The 16,208-nt window shown below is 48.1% G+C and overlaps 1 protein-coding gene across 2 annotated transcripts in view; it reads right to left on the bottom strand.

Annotated features, from left to right (window-relative positions):
* Positions 1-16,208, bottom strand: part of SLC23A2 (solute carrier family 23 member 2) — a 52,394-nt gene continuing 36,186 nt past the window's right edge. For both annotated transcript variants that reach the window (XM_056508558.1, XM_056508560.1), the window contains exons 9-16: positions 14,336-14,456; positions 13,652-13,808; positions 11,553-11,700; positions 10,881-10,986; positions 8,181-8,310; positions 7,954-8,091; positions 6,723-6,818; positions 1-5,220 (exon numbers count right to left, since the gene is read on the bottom strand). In XM_056508558.1, coding sequence (XP_056364533.1) covers positions 4,988-5,220; positions 6,723-6,818; positions 7,954-8,091; positions 8,181-8,310; positions 10,881-10,986; positions 11,553-11,700; positions 13,652-13,808; positions 14,336-14,456 — 1,129 coding nt within the window. In that variant the 3' untranslated portion in view covers positions 1-4,987. The remainder of the gene's footprint in view (positions 5,221-6,722; positions 6,819-7,953; positions 8,092-8,180; positions 8,311-10,880; positions 10,987-11,552; positions 11,701-13,651; positions 13,809-14,335; positions 14,457-16,208) is intronic.

The raw sequence follows: 16,208 nt of genomic DNA, 5'->3' as shown, positions 1-16,208 counted from the left end.
TGCATCTATGCCTGTGTTTATTTATACTGAACAGCTTTAAAAATACAGAATAAAATAGCTTTATCTACTATTATTCACAACATCTGGTCCAAATATTACATTTTTAAATATTTAGTTGTTTAATGAAGCAATGTTAGAAAAAAAAAAGGAATAATAATAAAAAAACTCCATAAAAGAATTACACATCTTAGAACAACAAAAAAATCAAACATCCCCCCTCCCCCAAATAAACTTTTGCTGTTGAACAAAAAAGTTTTACAGCCAAAGTCAGTCACGAAAAGTCATGGAGGAAACAGAATTTATCCCCACCGCCTAAGAACAGTCAATAGTTTGTTACACCAGAGGTTGTTCTAAACAGACAAACACAGGAATTATTTGGACTGGCAGCACGAGGATTGCCCAGCAGGGCAGAGGCCACCTGGGTGCACCTGCACAGCCCCAGCCCAGTAGAATCCAGCAGGAATTCCAGCAGGGATCCAGCAGGGATCCAGCAGGAGTCCAGCAGGGATCCAGCAGTAATCCATCAGGGATCCAGCAGGAATTCCAGCAGGGATCCAGCAGGAATCCATCAGGGATCCAGCAGGAATTCCAGCAGGGATCCAGCAGGAATCCAGCAGGGATCCAGCAGGAATTCAGCAGGAATTCCAGCAGGGATTCCAGCAGGGATCCAGCAGGGATCCAGCAGGAATCCAGCAGGGATCCAGCAGGAATTCCAGCAGGAATTCCAGCAGGGATTCCAGCAGGGATCCAGCAGGGATCCAGCAGGAATCCAGCAGGGATCCAGCAGGAATTCCAGCAGGGATCCCAGCAGGGATCCATCAGGGACCCATCAGGGATCCATCAGGGATCCATCAGGGATCCATCAGGGATCCATCAGGGATCCAGCAGGAGTCCAGCAGGGATCCAGCAGGAATTCCAGCAGGGATCCAGCAGGGATCCAGCAGGAGTCCAGCAGGGATCCAGCAGGGATCCAGCAGGAATTCCAGCAGGGATCCAGCAGGGATCCAGCAGGAATTCCAGCAGGAATTCCATCAGGGATCCAGCAGGGAGCCAGCAGGAATTCCAGCAGGACGCTCGGGTGGCTCCAGCACTGATCCCAACTCCCAGCCAGCCCTGGCACCTCCCCCAGGCACAGCCCCAAACCAGGGAAACTGCACCAAGTGGGACTTGGCTGCAAAACACGAGTGACCGCAGTGCCCCTGCTTGAGAGAGGAAAGGGAAGGGAGCAGAAGCTGCTCTGTAGAAGGCCAGAAGGAGCAGTGAAGGTGGTGCTGGTCTATCGGCGGCTCTGGCAGGCACAGCTGCTCGCCTGGGTGAGCACCCAAGGGCTCAGCCAAGCTGCAGGCTCTGGCTCTGCCACCAGAGTGCCTGCAGGGCTCTTTGTTCCAAAGGGGCAGGACTTGCACTTTGGGCTGGAAAGGACGGGTCACACTCGCTGGCACTCCCTGGGTGCCACTGAGGGATTTTCTCCAATTCTGCCCCGGGAGCCCCGAGGGCTCAGCAGGGAGGAAACAACAAAAGCCTCCAGTTTTGGGTAGGAACACAAACGTGGGTAAATAAAGTATACACAACCACTATAGATTCGTCAATGAAGAAATTCTACCATCACATGACATTGTCATGACACTCATACCACTCCCTCCCAGGAAAAGCGCCGCCGTTATCCTGAGTGGAAATGTTATTTTCTTAATATATGGAAATAAAATACTGCAATATTCATGTACAAACCAAGTTGTCATATTTCAAGTCAGTATTAAAAGGCAAGAAAAGCAAATTTGGGGTTGAAAAGGTTGAGCTTTCTGAGCGAGGAACGTGGTGAAGTCCCTCCAATATGACAACGTTAATCAGTCATAGCTGTCAGCTACGAAACCTAAATTTCTCTAGGCATAATTTGCAAGTATTTGCTTTAGAAAATGTGTTTCAACATGTCAGCAAGAACCCTTAATTTAACCTAAAAAAAATACAAGAGAATATCAATTACAAAAATCCCAAGTTACTTTGTTTGTATACACTGATACCATCTCTGATATGACAAAATGAGATTTCTACCATGAATATTTGCCCTTCCCTCTCAAAATTGGTTGAAACTTCTCATGGCCTCTTCACTCACCTCTCAGCTGCCACCTTCCCTGGCTGGTTGGAGTTTGGCTGTTGGAAAGGCAGGGAGGGACAGAGAGGAAAATCCAGCATTGCACTGGCAGTCAGGTAACACCTGGACATCCCCAGCACACACAGCTTGTGTTTAATGCTCCCCAAACCTGCAGCTTCATCCTCTACCACCACAGGCACCCAGCTCCCTGGAATTTCACAGCAGCCACTTGGGAATGTGCCCAGAAGGGACCAGGAGAAGAAGGGACCAGGATAAAAACAGGGACCAGGAAAAAAAGGGGATCAGAAGGAAAAAAAAGGGGATCAGAAGGAAAAAAAAAGGGATCAGGGAAAAAAAGGGGATCAGGGGAAAAAAGGGGATCAGGAAATGGGAAGGTGGGAGAAGGATCTAAGGTCCAAAATCCCCCCTGCACCTGCACAAAGCCAGGCTGAACTCAGGGATTTGCCCCCAAAGCAAAGCACTGCTCTGCTCTCCCTGGGACGGCTCCAGGAGCCCCAGGGAGGGACAGGAGCTCCTGGTCCCACCTCAGCCCAGCCCTGCCTGCACTTCCAGGTGTCCTTCCCCAGCCCAGGGCTCACCTTGCACCATTCACCTGGGAAAGGTGGGGATTTGTCCCACTGACCAAAGGGATCCAAAGTGACCCCAATTCCAGCTGCTTCCCAGGGCCAGGGGCAATGGGCACAAACACAGAAAGAATTGAATCCAACAGAAAACTGGAGTGCACCTGCTCGAGGAGTGCTGTGGGAAGGAGGGGGCTCTGCTCCAGGAGGAGAGAGAGCTGTCCTGGGATTTGCTGCCCTGGCACTCTCAGTGTCTTGGCAATCTCCACTGAGATCTCACCCAGACTTCCCTCAACAGGGTGAGAGAGACAAACTCTGCTCTCATCCCCTCCTCTCTCTGGAGTTAGTTGGAAATTAAAAGCTTTTTCCTCCCTTTCTCCACTTTTACAGGATAACCAACTTTGGCATCTGACATCACCACAACCCCTCAGGTCATGGCCTGTGTTTCCCATGGGTGTTTTTAACCTCCCACACCTGCCACACATCTTTGGTTGCACAGAAAGCTGGGGAATTTGGAAGCTTAGTGCCACTGAGCAGAGGCCCCTGCACCCAAACTGTGTCTAACACCTCACTACCTGGAGAGGAAAGACTGAAAAATGAGCAAAAATGACTTTTGTTTCACAGGCAAACCAACCTCGTCTACTACACAACGACTCTTGTGACCAGCTCTCGAGTCCAACTGACACCAAGACTGCAAACTACTGACAGTTCCCCGAAGGAAGCAGGAACAAAGGCATGCTTGGACATGGGAAAAGCAGGATAAAAGTTTCTGGAAACAGCCATGGCATGCTGGGAACGATACCCACGGAATCATTCCCACTCTACACTACTCAGCACGGACCCGTCAAGCTCTGTCCTTGCCCTCCCCACCCCAACCCGTCCATGCTTCAATAACCCAGAACAAATTCCCCTGGGAGCAGACTTAGAGAAAACAGAGCTCCTGTGCTCCTGTCCAGTAGTCAAACTTGGATAAATAGATCAGGGGGTTACAGGATCTACTGTAATAGTTTTCCAGGAATACAAAATGCAAGCACCGTAGAGCATTACTGGCCTTGAAATTACATTACACAACATTTCCCTGATGATCTCCACAGCTGAAAATGCTTTTGGGGCCACACTGAAGTCTAAAACTAACTTGCAATAGTAAGAACATTAAACAGGAATAAAACTGTTAATCATGAATGCATGATGAGCATGAACACCCACATAACAGCAGAGCTGAGACTATTCCAGAACAGAAAAAGAGATCTGAGTGGTGCCCTGATTGGACCCAATACCCGTGAACCACCCGTGGGTGAGGCTGGCAGGTGCAGTGTCTCTGCTGGCCCAAACCCCCTTCCCAGCAGGAATCAGCTCTGGAGAAGCCCCACAACAGGAGAAGAAAGAGCCTTGTGCAGCATCAGCAAAAACAAACCCAACCCTGCTCAGCCCCAAGCCAGGAGTGCCCAGCATTCGGAGCACGAGGCTTTCCCTGCAGGAACAACTGTTAACTGCTTGGAGCTGCTCAGCTAATTAGCATTTCTGGCCATTAAACATCCTGCTGGACACAGGCACTGAACTGAAACGCTGCCTCCAGGTCCTGTCTGAGTTGAGGTTTCCCATCCCAGCCTCAGAAGGGAATCCCCAGGTGGGGGAAGCAAACGTTCAAAGATGAGAAATGCTGTGAGTAAAATAAAGTGGCTGCTGCAGCACTGAGCTAGCCAAGCCAGCCACGTTTTCAAGGGCAGAGTTATTCCAGAAACTTCCTTCTGAGCACTGGATGTGCCACTGAAATCACAGATAATTCAGAATTAACTCTCAGGATTTGCCAGCATCAGCTGAGCCCGGTTTCCAGGGCTGAGAACATGGAATGTGCAAATCACTGAGTGGCAGAACAGCATCTATGGGACTTGACATGATCAGAAGGAAATAGTTTTCCTTTTCTCTCTTTTCCCCCTCTCCTTCTCCAAGGTTCAGTTTTCTCAGCATAATCAACACTGAGGGCTTCAATAAGATCACCATAATAACCAAAGGTTTGCAGCAGCACCTCCACACCTCCACCTAAAACCATTTCAAACCAACAGACTTGGGTGCACAGCTCTCTACAACTTCCCAAAATCAGCAGCATTTGCCACAGAGACACTAGACCTAGCTCCCACCACCCACAGCAGGAAAAGCTTTTTTTTTTTTTCTTTTTCTTTTTTTTTTAAACCTGTCTCAGCTCTGGTTCCAGAATTTAAATGCAGATATACAAAACATAGATTTTAATGCTTCTTAATCAGCAAGAAACTGCAAATACATCTTTGACTACAACTAGATAATATAATTTCAGCTAAGGCTATACTGTAGCTTCTGAGTCTTCATCTGAACTCCTGCAGTTACTGCTTTTCCTGAAGCCTTTCCACGTGTATCCCATGAAGGTGGGGCTGATGGGCAGGAAGCTGAAACATCTGTATTTTTTAATGAAGTTCATGCCAAAAGGCAGATCATATGTTTCCATGCCATCCAGGGATTTGCTTCCTTTACCAACCCCTTTCTTCCATTTCCGTATTCCCCTTTCTTCAGGGCTCCCTAGAAATCAAAATAAAAGGAGAAGAAAATTTATCTATATCTACATCTATCTCTATATATCTGCATATCTATATATATATGTATCTATACCTATATATCTATATTTATGTATCTATATTTATATATTTATGTATCTATATATTTATATATCTATATATCTATAAATCTATATTTATATATTTATGTATCTATATATTTATATATCTATATATCTATTATATATCCATGGATATCTTTATATGAACACACAGGCCTAAAGCAGAGCCTGAAAGAAGAAAGAAACCATCAAGGCTCAGCCACCAAGATCTTCCAGCCACAAAGAACTTCCAGACTCCTCAAAAAGTGAAAGACACCTTATTTATTTTGTAACTGGAAGTCAAGGCAAATTTTTCCTCTTGAATGGAAGCAGGTTTGGATCTCAAAGCCAATTTCACTCTGTCTCCTGGAGACTGGTTTGGTTTTTACCAGCTGTCTTAGGGGTTTAATTTTAACCTGGGAAGGATTCCAGCTGTTCTCAGGGGAAGGCAGGTGTAAGGACCCTGCTGCTGCTGTGGAACAGCAGCCCCACAGCAGGGATGCAGCTCCTGCTCTATCCCAGGGATGCAGCCCCTGCTCTATCCCAGGGATGCAGCTCCTGCTCTATCCCAGGGATGCAGCTCCTGCTCTATCCCAGGGATGCAGCCCCTGCTCTATCCCAGGGATGCAGCTCCTGCTCTGGCCCAGGGATGCAGCTCCTGCTCTATCCCAGGGATGCAGCCCCTGCTCTGGCCCAGGGATGCAGCTCCTGCTCTATCCCAGGGATGCAGCCCCTGCTCTGGCCCAGGGATGCAGCCCCTGCTCTATCCCAGGGATGCAGCCCCTGCTCTATCCCAGGGATGCAGCCCCTGCTCTGGCCCAGGGATGCAGCTCCTGCTCTATCCCAGGGATGCAGCCCCTGCTCTGGCCCAGGGATGCAGCTCCTGCTCTATCCCAAGGATGCAGCTCCTGCTCTATCCCAGGGATGCAGCCCCTGCTCTATCCCAGGGATGCAGCCCCTGCTCTATCCCAGGGATGCAGCTCCTGCTCTATCCCAGGGATGCAGGCCCTGCTCTATCCCAGGGATGCAGCCCCTGCTCTATCCCAGGGATGCAGCTCCTGCTCTGGCCCAGGGATGCAGCCCCTGCTCTATCCCAGGGATGCAGCCCCTGCTCTATCCCAGGGATGCAGCCCCTGCTCTATCCCAGGGATGCTGCTCCTGCTCTATCCCAGGGATGCAGCTCCTGCTCTATCCCAGGGATGCAGCCCCTGCTCTATCCCAGCGATGCAGACCCTGCTCTATCCCAGCGATGCAGACCCTGCTCTGGCCCAGGGATGCAGCTCCTGCTCTATCCCAGGGATGCAGCTCCTGCTCTGGCCCAGGGATGCAGCTCCTGCTCTGGCCCAGGGATGCAGCTCCTGCTCTGGCCCAGGGATGCAGCCCCTGCTCTGGCCCAGGGATGCAGCAGCAGCAGCACTCAGCTCACCTGGGATGGTGTTGTCCAGGACGAAGGCGACGCAGCCCCCGACGAACATGGCAGTGGTGAGCAGCACGTTCAACACCTGATCAATGCCTGCAATTCCTGCAGCAACAGGGAGAACCTGGATGGGCTCTGGGCACCCACATCCTGCTGATCCACACCCAGAGCAAGCACAAGCACTGAGCTCAGGGAGGGATCTGCAAGCCACGTGGGTATGGTGCAGAAGAAGCACAGCACGGGACATTGTTCCCCAAAATGCAACCTCAGGACTCTCAGTTGCTCACAAAAATGTCACCAAACGCTATTTTAGTTCCTACTGCAGACACAACTAATCTGAACTAAGCAGAAACTCGTGAAATGGAAAATGAAATGTTCAGATTATGAAACTGTGGGGACTGAAATACTTCTTTTTATAAATCTTTACTCTTTAAAGGGGCAATTCACAGCCCCAGTATGGAAGAACACTGCATTAGCCACATAAAGCTTGAAGGATCTACTTTTCTAACCACTCACAGCAGGACAGATATGCCCTTAAATCCTGGTCTGAAGGCATAGTGGAAAGAAAAGTCAGTTAATATTTTGTTTAAAAAACCCCAAACAAATCCAAAGCAGTGAAATATTTCCTTTGACTCCATCTCTGGTGACACACACTGGCACGACCACTGGTGAGGGGAACATTAAAACAGAAAACCTTCTCAGAGAACTCCTCAAAGCTACAACTGGATTAACAGTCTGCAAAGAAATTCACTAACATTAAAATTCACACTCAGAACATGTCTGAGTGACAAAAACTTGCAACCCCCAAACAATTCCCCACCTTCCAAACTCTGCCTTGGTGTTTCCCCTTAATCTTTTAACATTATTTCCAGGTCACATTCACCCTTTCAGTTTTTCTTTCAGCCTGGTTGGGAAGTGCCTCCTTCCACTGCTCTACAATGCACCCAGAGAAAGCTCCAGGTGGAACATTGCCTGCAGGTCTCAACCTCCCAGTGAATTCTCTGAACACACACACAGCTTGTCTGGACCTTCACTGTCTGCACAGTTTGGGTTTTTTCTCCACAGTTTGGGTTTCCTCTCACTGACCCTCAGCATGACTCTGCACCTGGATGGACTCTCCATGAATCCAGATCAGCAGCTGGTTCTGTGACATCCTGAGACCAGGGCTGAATGCAAATGAGGGCTGTGCTAGCACTGAAACAAGGCAGCAGTGCTGCTGTGAAGGAGCAGGAGGACATACCAGTGACCAGGGGGTTCTGCCTGAGATAGCTGGGGAGGACGAGGCCGAAGAAGATGGAGAAGCCGAGCACGAAGAGATTCCGGGAGGAGTTCAGATCGATGAACTGCAGGTTTGACAGACCCACGGCCGTGATCATCCCTGAACACATAAACCCAGCTGTAAGTAAGTCCTCTCCTCCAAAGCCAGGAGCACAATGGTGAGAAGCAGAGGAGCCCCAGCCCCCTTACCGAAGAGGGTGCAGAAGAGCGCGCCCAGCACGGGGTCGGGCAGCGAGGCGAAGAGCGCGCTGAACTTGCCCACCATGCCCAGCAGCAGCATGAAGGCAGCTCCATACTGGATCACCCTGCGGCTGCCAACCTGCAGGGAAACACCACAGGGCACTGCCTGAGGGCTGCACTCAGCCCAGCCTCTCACCTCTCTTGTTTTGTTGGTCACTTTTCATTTCAGCTCCTTCCCTTCCCTCTTGTTTGAGCTGGTGTTTTGTTTTGGTGCTGGAGGGCTCAGCCAAGCACAGCTGCCCCAGGCCAGCCCTAAAACCATCTGGAACTGCCACAAGCTCCAGGAAATGTGGTGCAACCCAGCCAATGGACAAACCACATGGAGTAGAGATGGCAAATGGAAAAAACAAAATCAATTCTGTGTGCTGCTGCCCCTGGACAGGGGAATCCATTGAACAGTTACCAGCTGTGGTGGTTTGTAATGACACCAGCTCACAGCAAGGAGGTGCAGGATTGTTAAACTCAGATTAGCAGCTGGTTTTGTGACATCCTCAGAGACCAGGGCTGAATGCAAATCAGGGCTGTGCTAACACTGAAACCAAGGGCCAGCACTTCCTTCCCAGTTTTATTTTAAGCATTTGAAATTCAAGCAGTCAGTGGTTCTCTGTGGTGCAGGGGTGCTGGATAAACCTGAACAGTTGGTATTTTAACACACTTCTGCTGCCATAAGAGGTGCCCCAGGGACAACAAAAACTCCTTTACATAAAGGTGGTTTCTAGAAAAGCCCTTTGCAGGTCCCCTGGCACAGAGCATGAAGGCTCAAAAAGGAAACATTTGTTTGTTCATCATGTGTGACTGAGCTAAATGAGGGAAATGAGAAACAATAGATCCAACAGGCCTGAGGAGGGGCAAAGTCCTTCCTTGCCCCACATTCCTCACTGCTGAACTCCAGGTGAGCTTCTCTCCCTGCAAACAGAAGCTACACCATCAACTGGAATTATAACAGAATTCAGCTGGCACCTTTCTACTCTTTATAAAGATATTCATTTCTGCAGAGTCACTGAGATCTTGCCCTGCAAATCTCTTCCTGCCAGAAACTTGCAAATTCTTTGAAAACCTTCATGATAGTGACATTTATTTATGCAAACAAATTAAGCTCCTCTGGCAAGCTACTGAAAACATCCCAAGCAGCATTTAGCTCAGGCTCTGTATTTATTCCCAGCACACACACTTACAGTGATGATTTTGGAGTGCATCAAATGGTACCTGGTGCCTCCATTTCAGCATCACCACTATGGCAAGAGCTGCTTCAGCCCCAGCTAATCAGAGTTAATTGATCTTCCTCTCATCAAGTAAAATACACACTGGCTCAAAGACCTTGCAGCACCTCCATCCAGCTGCATTTAAATTCTAAGTGTAATTACACACCAGTTTCAAGGGGGGGAATGCCCTGGGATCAGCAGCACTGAAGATTCCCCTCCCAAATCAACAGCAGAGCATCTCTGTGCCTAAGTTCTATCTGAAGCTGAAAAGCTGTTGGGTTTTGGGGAGGAATGTGCAGGCAGGGAACAAGAGCAAAGCCTTGCCACAGCTGCCACTCCAACCTTCCACTGCTCCAGCATGAAATGCACACTCATTTCTGTGGCTGCTCATAAAAAAAGTGCTGTTAATTCATCTCAACCCCCATGAAGTAACAATAGAAAGGGAGCAGAACAGAATAAACCCTTCTTTAAGGATTTTTTTCCTGACCAAAACCTCTCCTAGGAGATTTCCATCAGCAGCTGGATGGTGACTGGTACAGACAGCAGATGGTGCTGTTAGTGCTGAATGCACCCTGAACCCACAGAACCTCCCTTTGTGCAGCACAAGGAATGGCTGAGGACAAATCTATCCTTTATATGGGGGATCAGGCCAGGGGGATGAGTTACACACATTTTCTATCCCTGCACAAAGGATTTATGGTCCCCATGTCAAACACCCAGCAAGATGTTATTACATCATCAATAAAAAAGAACATAAATGATGTTATTTACAACATAAATCACTTATGGTAAATCACACAATGCTGCTGCTATTTCTTACCAAGGTTAAATTAACAGTATCAGGCAGCCCAAGGCCTCCCAGCTCATCCAGGCACAGATCCAGCCCCACATGAGCAAAGGAATTCCTCAAGCACTCACACATTTTGTTGAGCAACGTCTGGAGAAATACTTAAACCCCTAAAAGCCCTAAACCCAAACATCCAGGGTACACTGAACTCTGACCTTGACTGCAGCCCCTGTGACAGTGCAGTGTCCCAGTACAGACACAGATAAAGCCCAAGCACTTCCCATTGCATTTTACTGTGTTTGAGGCATTAAAAAGTCATTTCCTACTGATGCTTTCAGAGCCAAGATATCCAAAAAGCACCAATTTCTACAGAGTTTACAGTGTTCATACCTCAACTCCAACCACCCCAGAGCCCTGGAATGCTGCCTGGGTTTCCAAGAGACAGTTTCTGCAGCAGCATCTGCTTTATGTGGATTCTAACTGCCTTTTACTGAGAATAAAAGGATTTTTGATGTACAAGAATGCATTTCTCTCAGACAAGAGCTGGTACAGACAGTCAGGTGCACTCAGAATGATCTGGGAAGTTTGTCTGCACAGGAATGGAGCAGAAGGGTCTCCTGGAAGAGGATTATGAACATAAGGAACACATGAGCCCCTCACCTTTGTGATGCCCAGGACCCCAATGTTGGGGCTGGAAGAGGTGGATCCATTCCCTGTCCCAAACACTCCATCCAGGACACAGGAGAGACCCTCGATGAAAATCCCCCTGGAAACCCCAAACAGAACACAAGAGTCACGTTGGTACAGTGATTATTTTGGAGTGCATCATCTGGATTCACTGGCATTCACTGGGAGGGTGTTTCATGGCTGGATGCCACAGGGGCATCTGTTCCATCATGGAATTATTGTAATTCATGTTTCAAGCTCCAACACACCTGGAAAACACACTGGAGTTTTGTTTTCTGAGTCTTAGATCCACACATTCTTAAAGTGAGGAAATTTTATTAAAAATTCACTTAAAACTTCAGAGCTGCTCTTTGTTTCTAAACTGCATTTTAGGTGATTTTGACAACCCTAATTCCAGAACCAGTTCAAAGTTCTATCCCTATGGAAATTGTGCCATTAGCTTTCACAGATTCCAGCAGGAATAGGACTGGGATCCAAATGTACCCCAAATCTGTAACACAAGGTGACAGCTCCATCCTGGATCCCCTTGCATTTGACCAAACTGCAACATTCCATCTCAGAGCACAATCCTGCCTTATCCCAAGGGGGGAAAACCAGCAAAAACCCAAGGAGCTGAGGCAGGAAGTCTCAGAGGTCTGGACAAACCTGTTGATGGCGTGGATGGGGGGAGGAGGAGCACAGGAGAGCCTGGCACAGGCGTAGTAGTCCCCGATGGACTCGATGATGCTGGCGACGACGGCGCTCAGCATCCCGATCACCCCCGCTGCAGAGATGGTGGGCAGCCCCCACTGGACTGTGGGGAGAAGAAAAATGAGACCTCTGCTGCCCCAGGAAACAGCCTGGGTATCAAACTACAGAAATCTGATGGAATTGTGGAATGGTTTGTGGTTTAGGATCTTTTTAGGATCATTGAGTGCTGTTCCCCCAGCACTGCCCAAGTGACCACTGGCCCTGTCCCCAAGTGTCACATCCTCCACACTGCTGCTAAATCCTCCAGGGATGGGGATTCCACCTGCTGGGCAGCCCTTTTGGGCAAGAAATGTTCCCCAAAATCCACCCTGAGCTCCCCAGGCTCAGCCTGAGGCCGTTCCCTCTCCTCCTGTCCCTGTTCCCTGGATAAGATCCCAAACCCCCCTGGCTGTCCCCTCCTGTCAGGGAGTTGTGCAGAGCCACAAGGGCCCCCCTGAGCCTCCTTCTCTCCAGGTTGAGCCCCTTCCCAGCTCCCTCAGCCCCTCCTGGGGCTCCAGCCCCTCTGTGTCCTTGTCCTAAGGGGCCAGAACTGACCCTGGCATTGAGGTGGGGCCTCCCCAGTGCCCAGCACAGCCCTGGGCACTGTTTATTTATCTGATGGAAAAAACAAACTCCCTTCACTCTAACAAAGTCTGGCAAGTTCAAGGAGATGAAAGGAGCAAAGGAAAAACTGCCAAACCAACTGCTTTGATCACACTTGGAAAAATCCCAGAGAACCATAAAACCCCACTAAAAAAAATTCCTCCTGTTCAGGAATCAGGAATTTGAGCTACAGCGTGTGAGAAAATAATTGTGGCCAGTGAGGCAAATGCCACTTAATTATTATTGCTCCAAAAATTCACTTTGGTCACAAGTTTATTGTACCAAAGAGGATGGCAACAACCAGCTCTGATCACTGCACAAACACCTCCCAGCTCCAAATTTTTGTAGTAGAGAAAATAAGATTAATTTAAGCCTGCAGAAAAGCCTGGCAGGTTTTCCACAGCAATTGCCTTGATGCTTTTATCTCTTTGAAATAGATGAGCCTCCTTCAACAAAGGGATCTTCAGTCACACAAGAGTGAATGAAGCTCACAAATATGAAAGGGCTGATCAGGGTGGGGAAGTTTTCCTCCTCTTCTTTCCCAAAAGCTTCTATTCTTCATCTGCTGCTTTAGAAGTGGTTTCTTTTAAGAACCAAAGCATAAGGAAAACCACAACGAAGCTGCCTCATCACAATGTGGTGGCATAGCTGATAATTCCTATAATTCTATTCTAAATGAACATTATTCCCTAATTACCCCATTAATTTGGGTGAACCAGTTGTGCAATCTCATGCCATAAACCCAGCCTTTACCAGCTTTAAACTTAAGAGGTGGCCAACATAAAAATGCATCCAAAAGATTGTGTAAAGTGTGTTTGTGCTCTCTTGTAAATAATTTCACTGCCCTCTGATAAGCAGGGCCTGGCATTCTCTGACTTGCCTGCTCCAGCACTGCCTTGGCAAGTCAGGGCATTTTTCTGCCAGTAACAGTTGTGCTCCTTCAGGAATGGGTGTGTTTGGGGCAAGGAAGTGCAGCAAGCTGGGAGAAACTCCCCACAAAAGTGATTCTTTACCCAAGGAGAGTCAGCAGAGCTGTAAAAACCTGTCCCTGGCATTGTACAACATTAACAGGACTGCCAAGGACAGATAATCAGCCAGTCCTTGGATTTCCACGTTATAGATACAATCACTTGTTATCAGAAGAGTCACCCACATAAATCCTGCAAACTGCAGTTCCAGAACCTCAGCCTTCCTTGGGTGAGACATTAAGGTAGTAACTGGAGAGGAAAACAAGGAAAAAGCAGCAGAAATACTGGGAGTGGTGTGTGCTAGAACCGTGCAATGCAGAGCAGGGACCCCGGGCGCCCCAGGCGGGACACACGATCAGGGTGTGCCACCCAAGGGCTGTGGGATGCAGCAGGGAGGCAGAGGGCTGCTGGCACGGGAGCAGGGCAGGGGCAGCTGGCACTCACAGGGGTAGGGCACCTTGAACCAGGGCGCCACCAGCAGCACGCCGCGCCGCGCGTCCGTGCGCGCGTAGAATCCGTACTTGGAGCTGTCCGGGGGGAACACGTCCGTCACCGTGAAGATGAAGCACAGCAGCCACGACACCAGGATGGCCAGGATGATCTGGGGAGAGCAGCACAGGGGGATAAAGGAGCTCTCGGTGCCCTCTGGGATGTGCTGCAGGGCTGTGAGTCTGAGGAGCAGCAAACCCCACGGCAGAGTGCAAGGCGCTGCCCCCGCCCCAGGAAGGGGCTCTCACAAACTCCTGGCAAGCAGAGCAAGCCCCTTCTCTCCTGAAGTCTCCAAATGGGCACTTGAGCAAACTGGGGAATTAGCCTCAGCTTCACCAGGGGCAGGGGAGCTGGGTCTGGTATCAGCTCAGTTTGAGCTCTGTGTGTGCACAAACACCCCCTCCCCTCTGCCCTTCCCTCCATCACTGCAACAGCTCCTCAGCAGAGGCAGCCACCAGGGTGGCCACAAAATCAGAGTATTTCCTGTGCCCAACAAGCCATTATGTTTCCAACAAATCTATTTAAGCTTTTATCTCACTTTTGTTAAGAAAAATCAAACCCCCCCGAAACAGAATTTTTTTTTTGTTTTGTTTTGTTTTGTTTTGTTTTGCCTAAGGAAGAACAAGTTCAATGACTTACAGGGAACATCTTGAAAAGCTGCAGCCTGTATGCTGTCCATCCTTTCTTGGATTTATAAATGGGCAAGGGAAATTTGACATTTCTGGCATACTGAGAAAACAACAATACTAGGAAAATAGTCCTGAGGAAAAAAGGAGGAGGAGGGTGGGACAAGAGAGAAATGTCATTAGCACCAATATATGATAAATTCTTCTCAGCACAAACCTCTTCAGACTCTCTGGATGCAAAACATAAATGCAGATTTCCAATTTAAGCAGAAGACAAGGCAGCAAAATGATTAAAATTATTATTCCTCAAATGCTAAAACAGAATTTGAATTCTAAAGTGCTGCAAAACTCAGCAGCTGCAAGCAGATAAAATGAATGAGGAACAGGCCCAGACTGAGGGAGGTTTTCAGTTAAAATTCCTGTGCTGCCCCTTCTTTCCTCCCAAACTCCACCTGTGATCCAGGGCTGCTCTGTAAAGCACAAAACTTGCTACCAGCAACTGGGAACAAACAGGAAAACTGGAGGCCTGTATACATGTAAAAATTTAATTTTTACATTTGAAAATTTGTATGAAACTCCAAAGCACTTGAAATATTTCTGTCAGGGCAATTTTTCTGTTCTTCAGAATCCATTTTTTTTCATTATGAATCTTTCACTGAATAGCTGCAAATGAAGCAGAATGCAGCCAAATCCCCAAGATTTGCTGCAAGTGCAGTTCATCAGTATTAGATATTTCAATTATTATGAATTCTCCCCCCCAGTGAAACTGCCAAGCTCCTCTAGACATTAAAAATTATTTTTTACAGCTAAAATAAGCCCTCACTGCACTGAAAAATCAGAAGCCAGGGCACGTTGCTCAGTTCTGAAGGAGCCAAGGCAGCTCTGCTCTGAAAGGGCCTCCCAAAGACTGGAGCTGCCTGAAGAAGCAAAGCTCTGCTGAAATCTGAGATTATGTTTTTATCAGCTGACTTGAAGAATAAAAAGAGGATTTTCAGCCTCTCTCCCTCTTCTGCCCTGCATCAGACACAAACCAGTTTTAGTGTTCCTCAATCTCCAGGAACAAGGAGGGGCATTTACAGCTCTCAGCACTCCTGGAGAAAAGCAAAAGGCATCCCTCTTCCATGCAGGGAACTCCACACCTCCCCTAAATCCACCATGGGAAGATGGTGCCAGCCCTGAGGACAGGGAGCTTTGGATTTTTAGTACAGAGTTGTAAAAAAAAAAAAAAAAAAAAAAAAAAAATCTAATATTCTATTATTGCACTGAATTTCCTACTAGCTGCAGGGCAGAGGGGCTGTGCAACAGCACCAAATCCTTGGATGTCCCAGGAAAATCTGGATAAACAGGCAAAGCCCAACTCAGAATAATTCCCCTTTTTACAAACCACAATGCAAAGTGTCTCCTAAATAAGCAGCCATGGAACAAGTCAGGTCAGAAAGTGGGAAATGGGGAATCCTGTCCACCACAGACACCCCCAGCTCTGGCACAGCTGATTCTGCAGGGCCAGGGGGAAATCCAGGACCTTGATCTCCTCTCACAGAGATGGAGTCACCTTTGAGTGGCTCCCCACAGCTGTGGAGTTTTTTGCAACAATCCAGTGCACATTTTTGCATGGCAGAAGCCAGAAATACTTTATTGACTGGGTAATGTTTAAATCCTGCTCCTGAATTGATTTTTTTTTCCATCTGCAAAAACGTCAACTTTAATTACATGTTTCCATGTCCAATTCAAAGATCTGCTTGATTCACTTAATGTTAGTCCCAACTTGCACAGAATTTGTTTTACAGGCAAATAAAATGTTCCTCTGGATCAGCTGCTTAATAGAATAGAATCACCAAAATACTCATGATGCCAACATCCAAGATAAAAGAGAATTAAAGAGCCCT

Source organism: Oenanthe melanoleuca, chromosome 22 (assembly GCF_029582105.1).
Source record: "Oenanthe melanoleuca isolate GR-GAL-2019-014 chromosome 22, OMel1.0, whole genome shotgun sequence".
Lineage (NCBI taxonomy): Eukaryota > Metazoa > Chordata > Aves > Passeriformes > Muscicapidae > Oenanthe > Oenanthe melanoleuca.
Note: the sequence above shows the minus strand (reverse complement) of the source record. Positions and strands in the feature narration are given on the sequence as shown.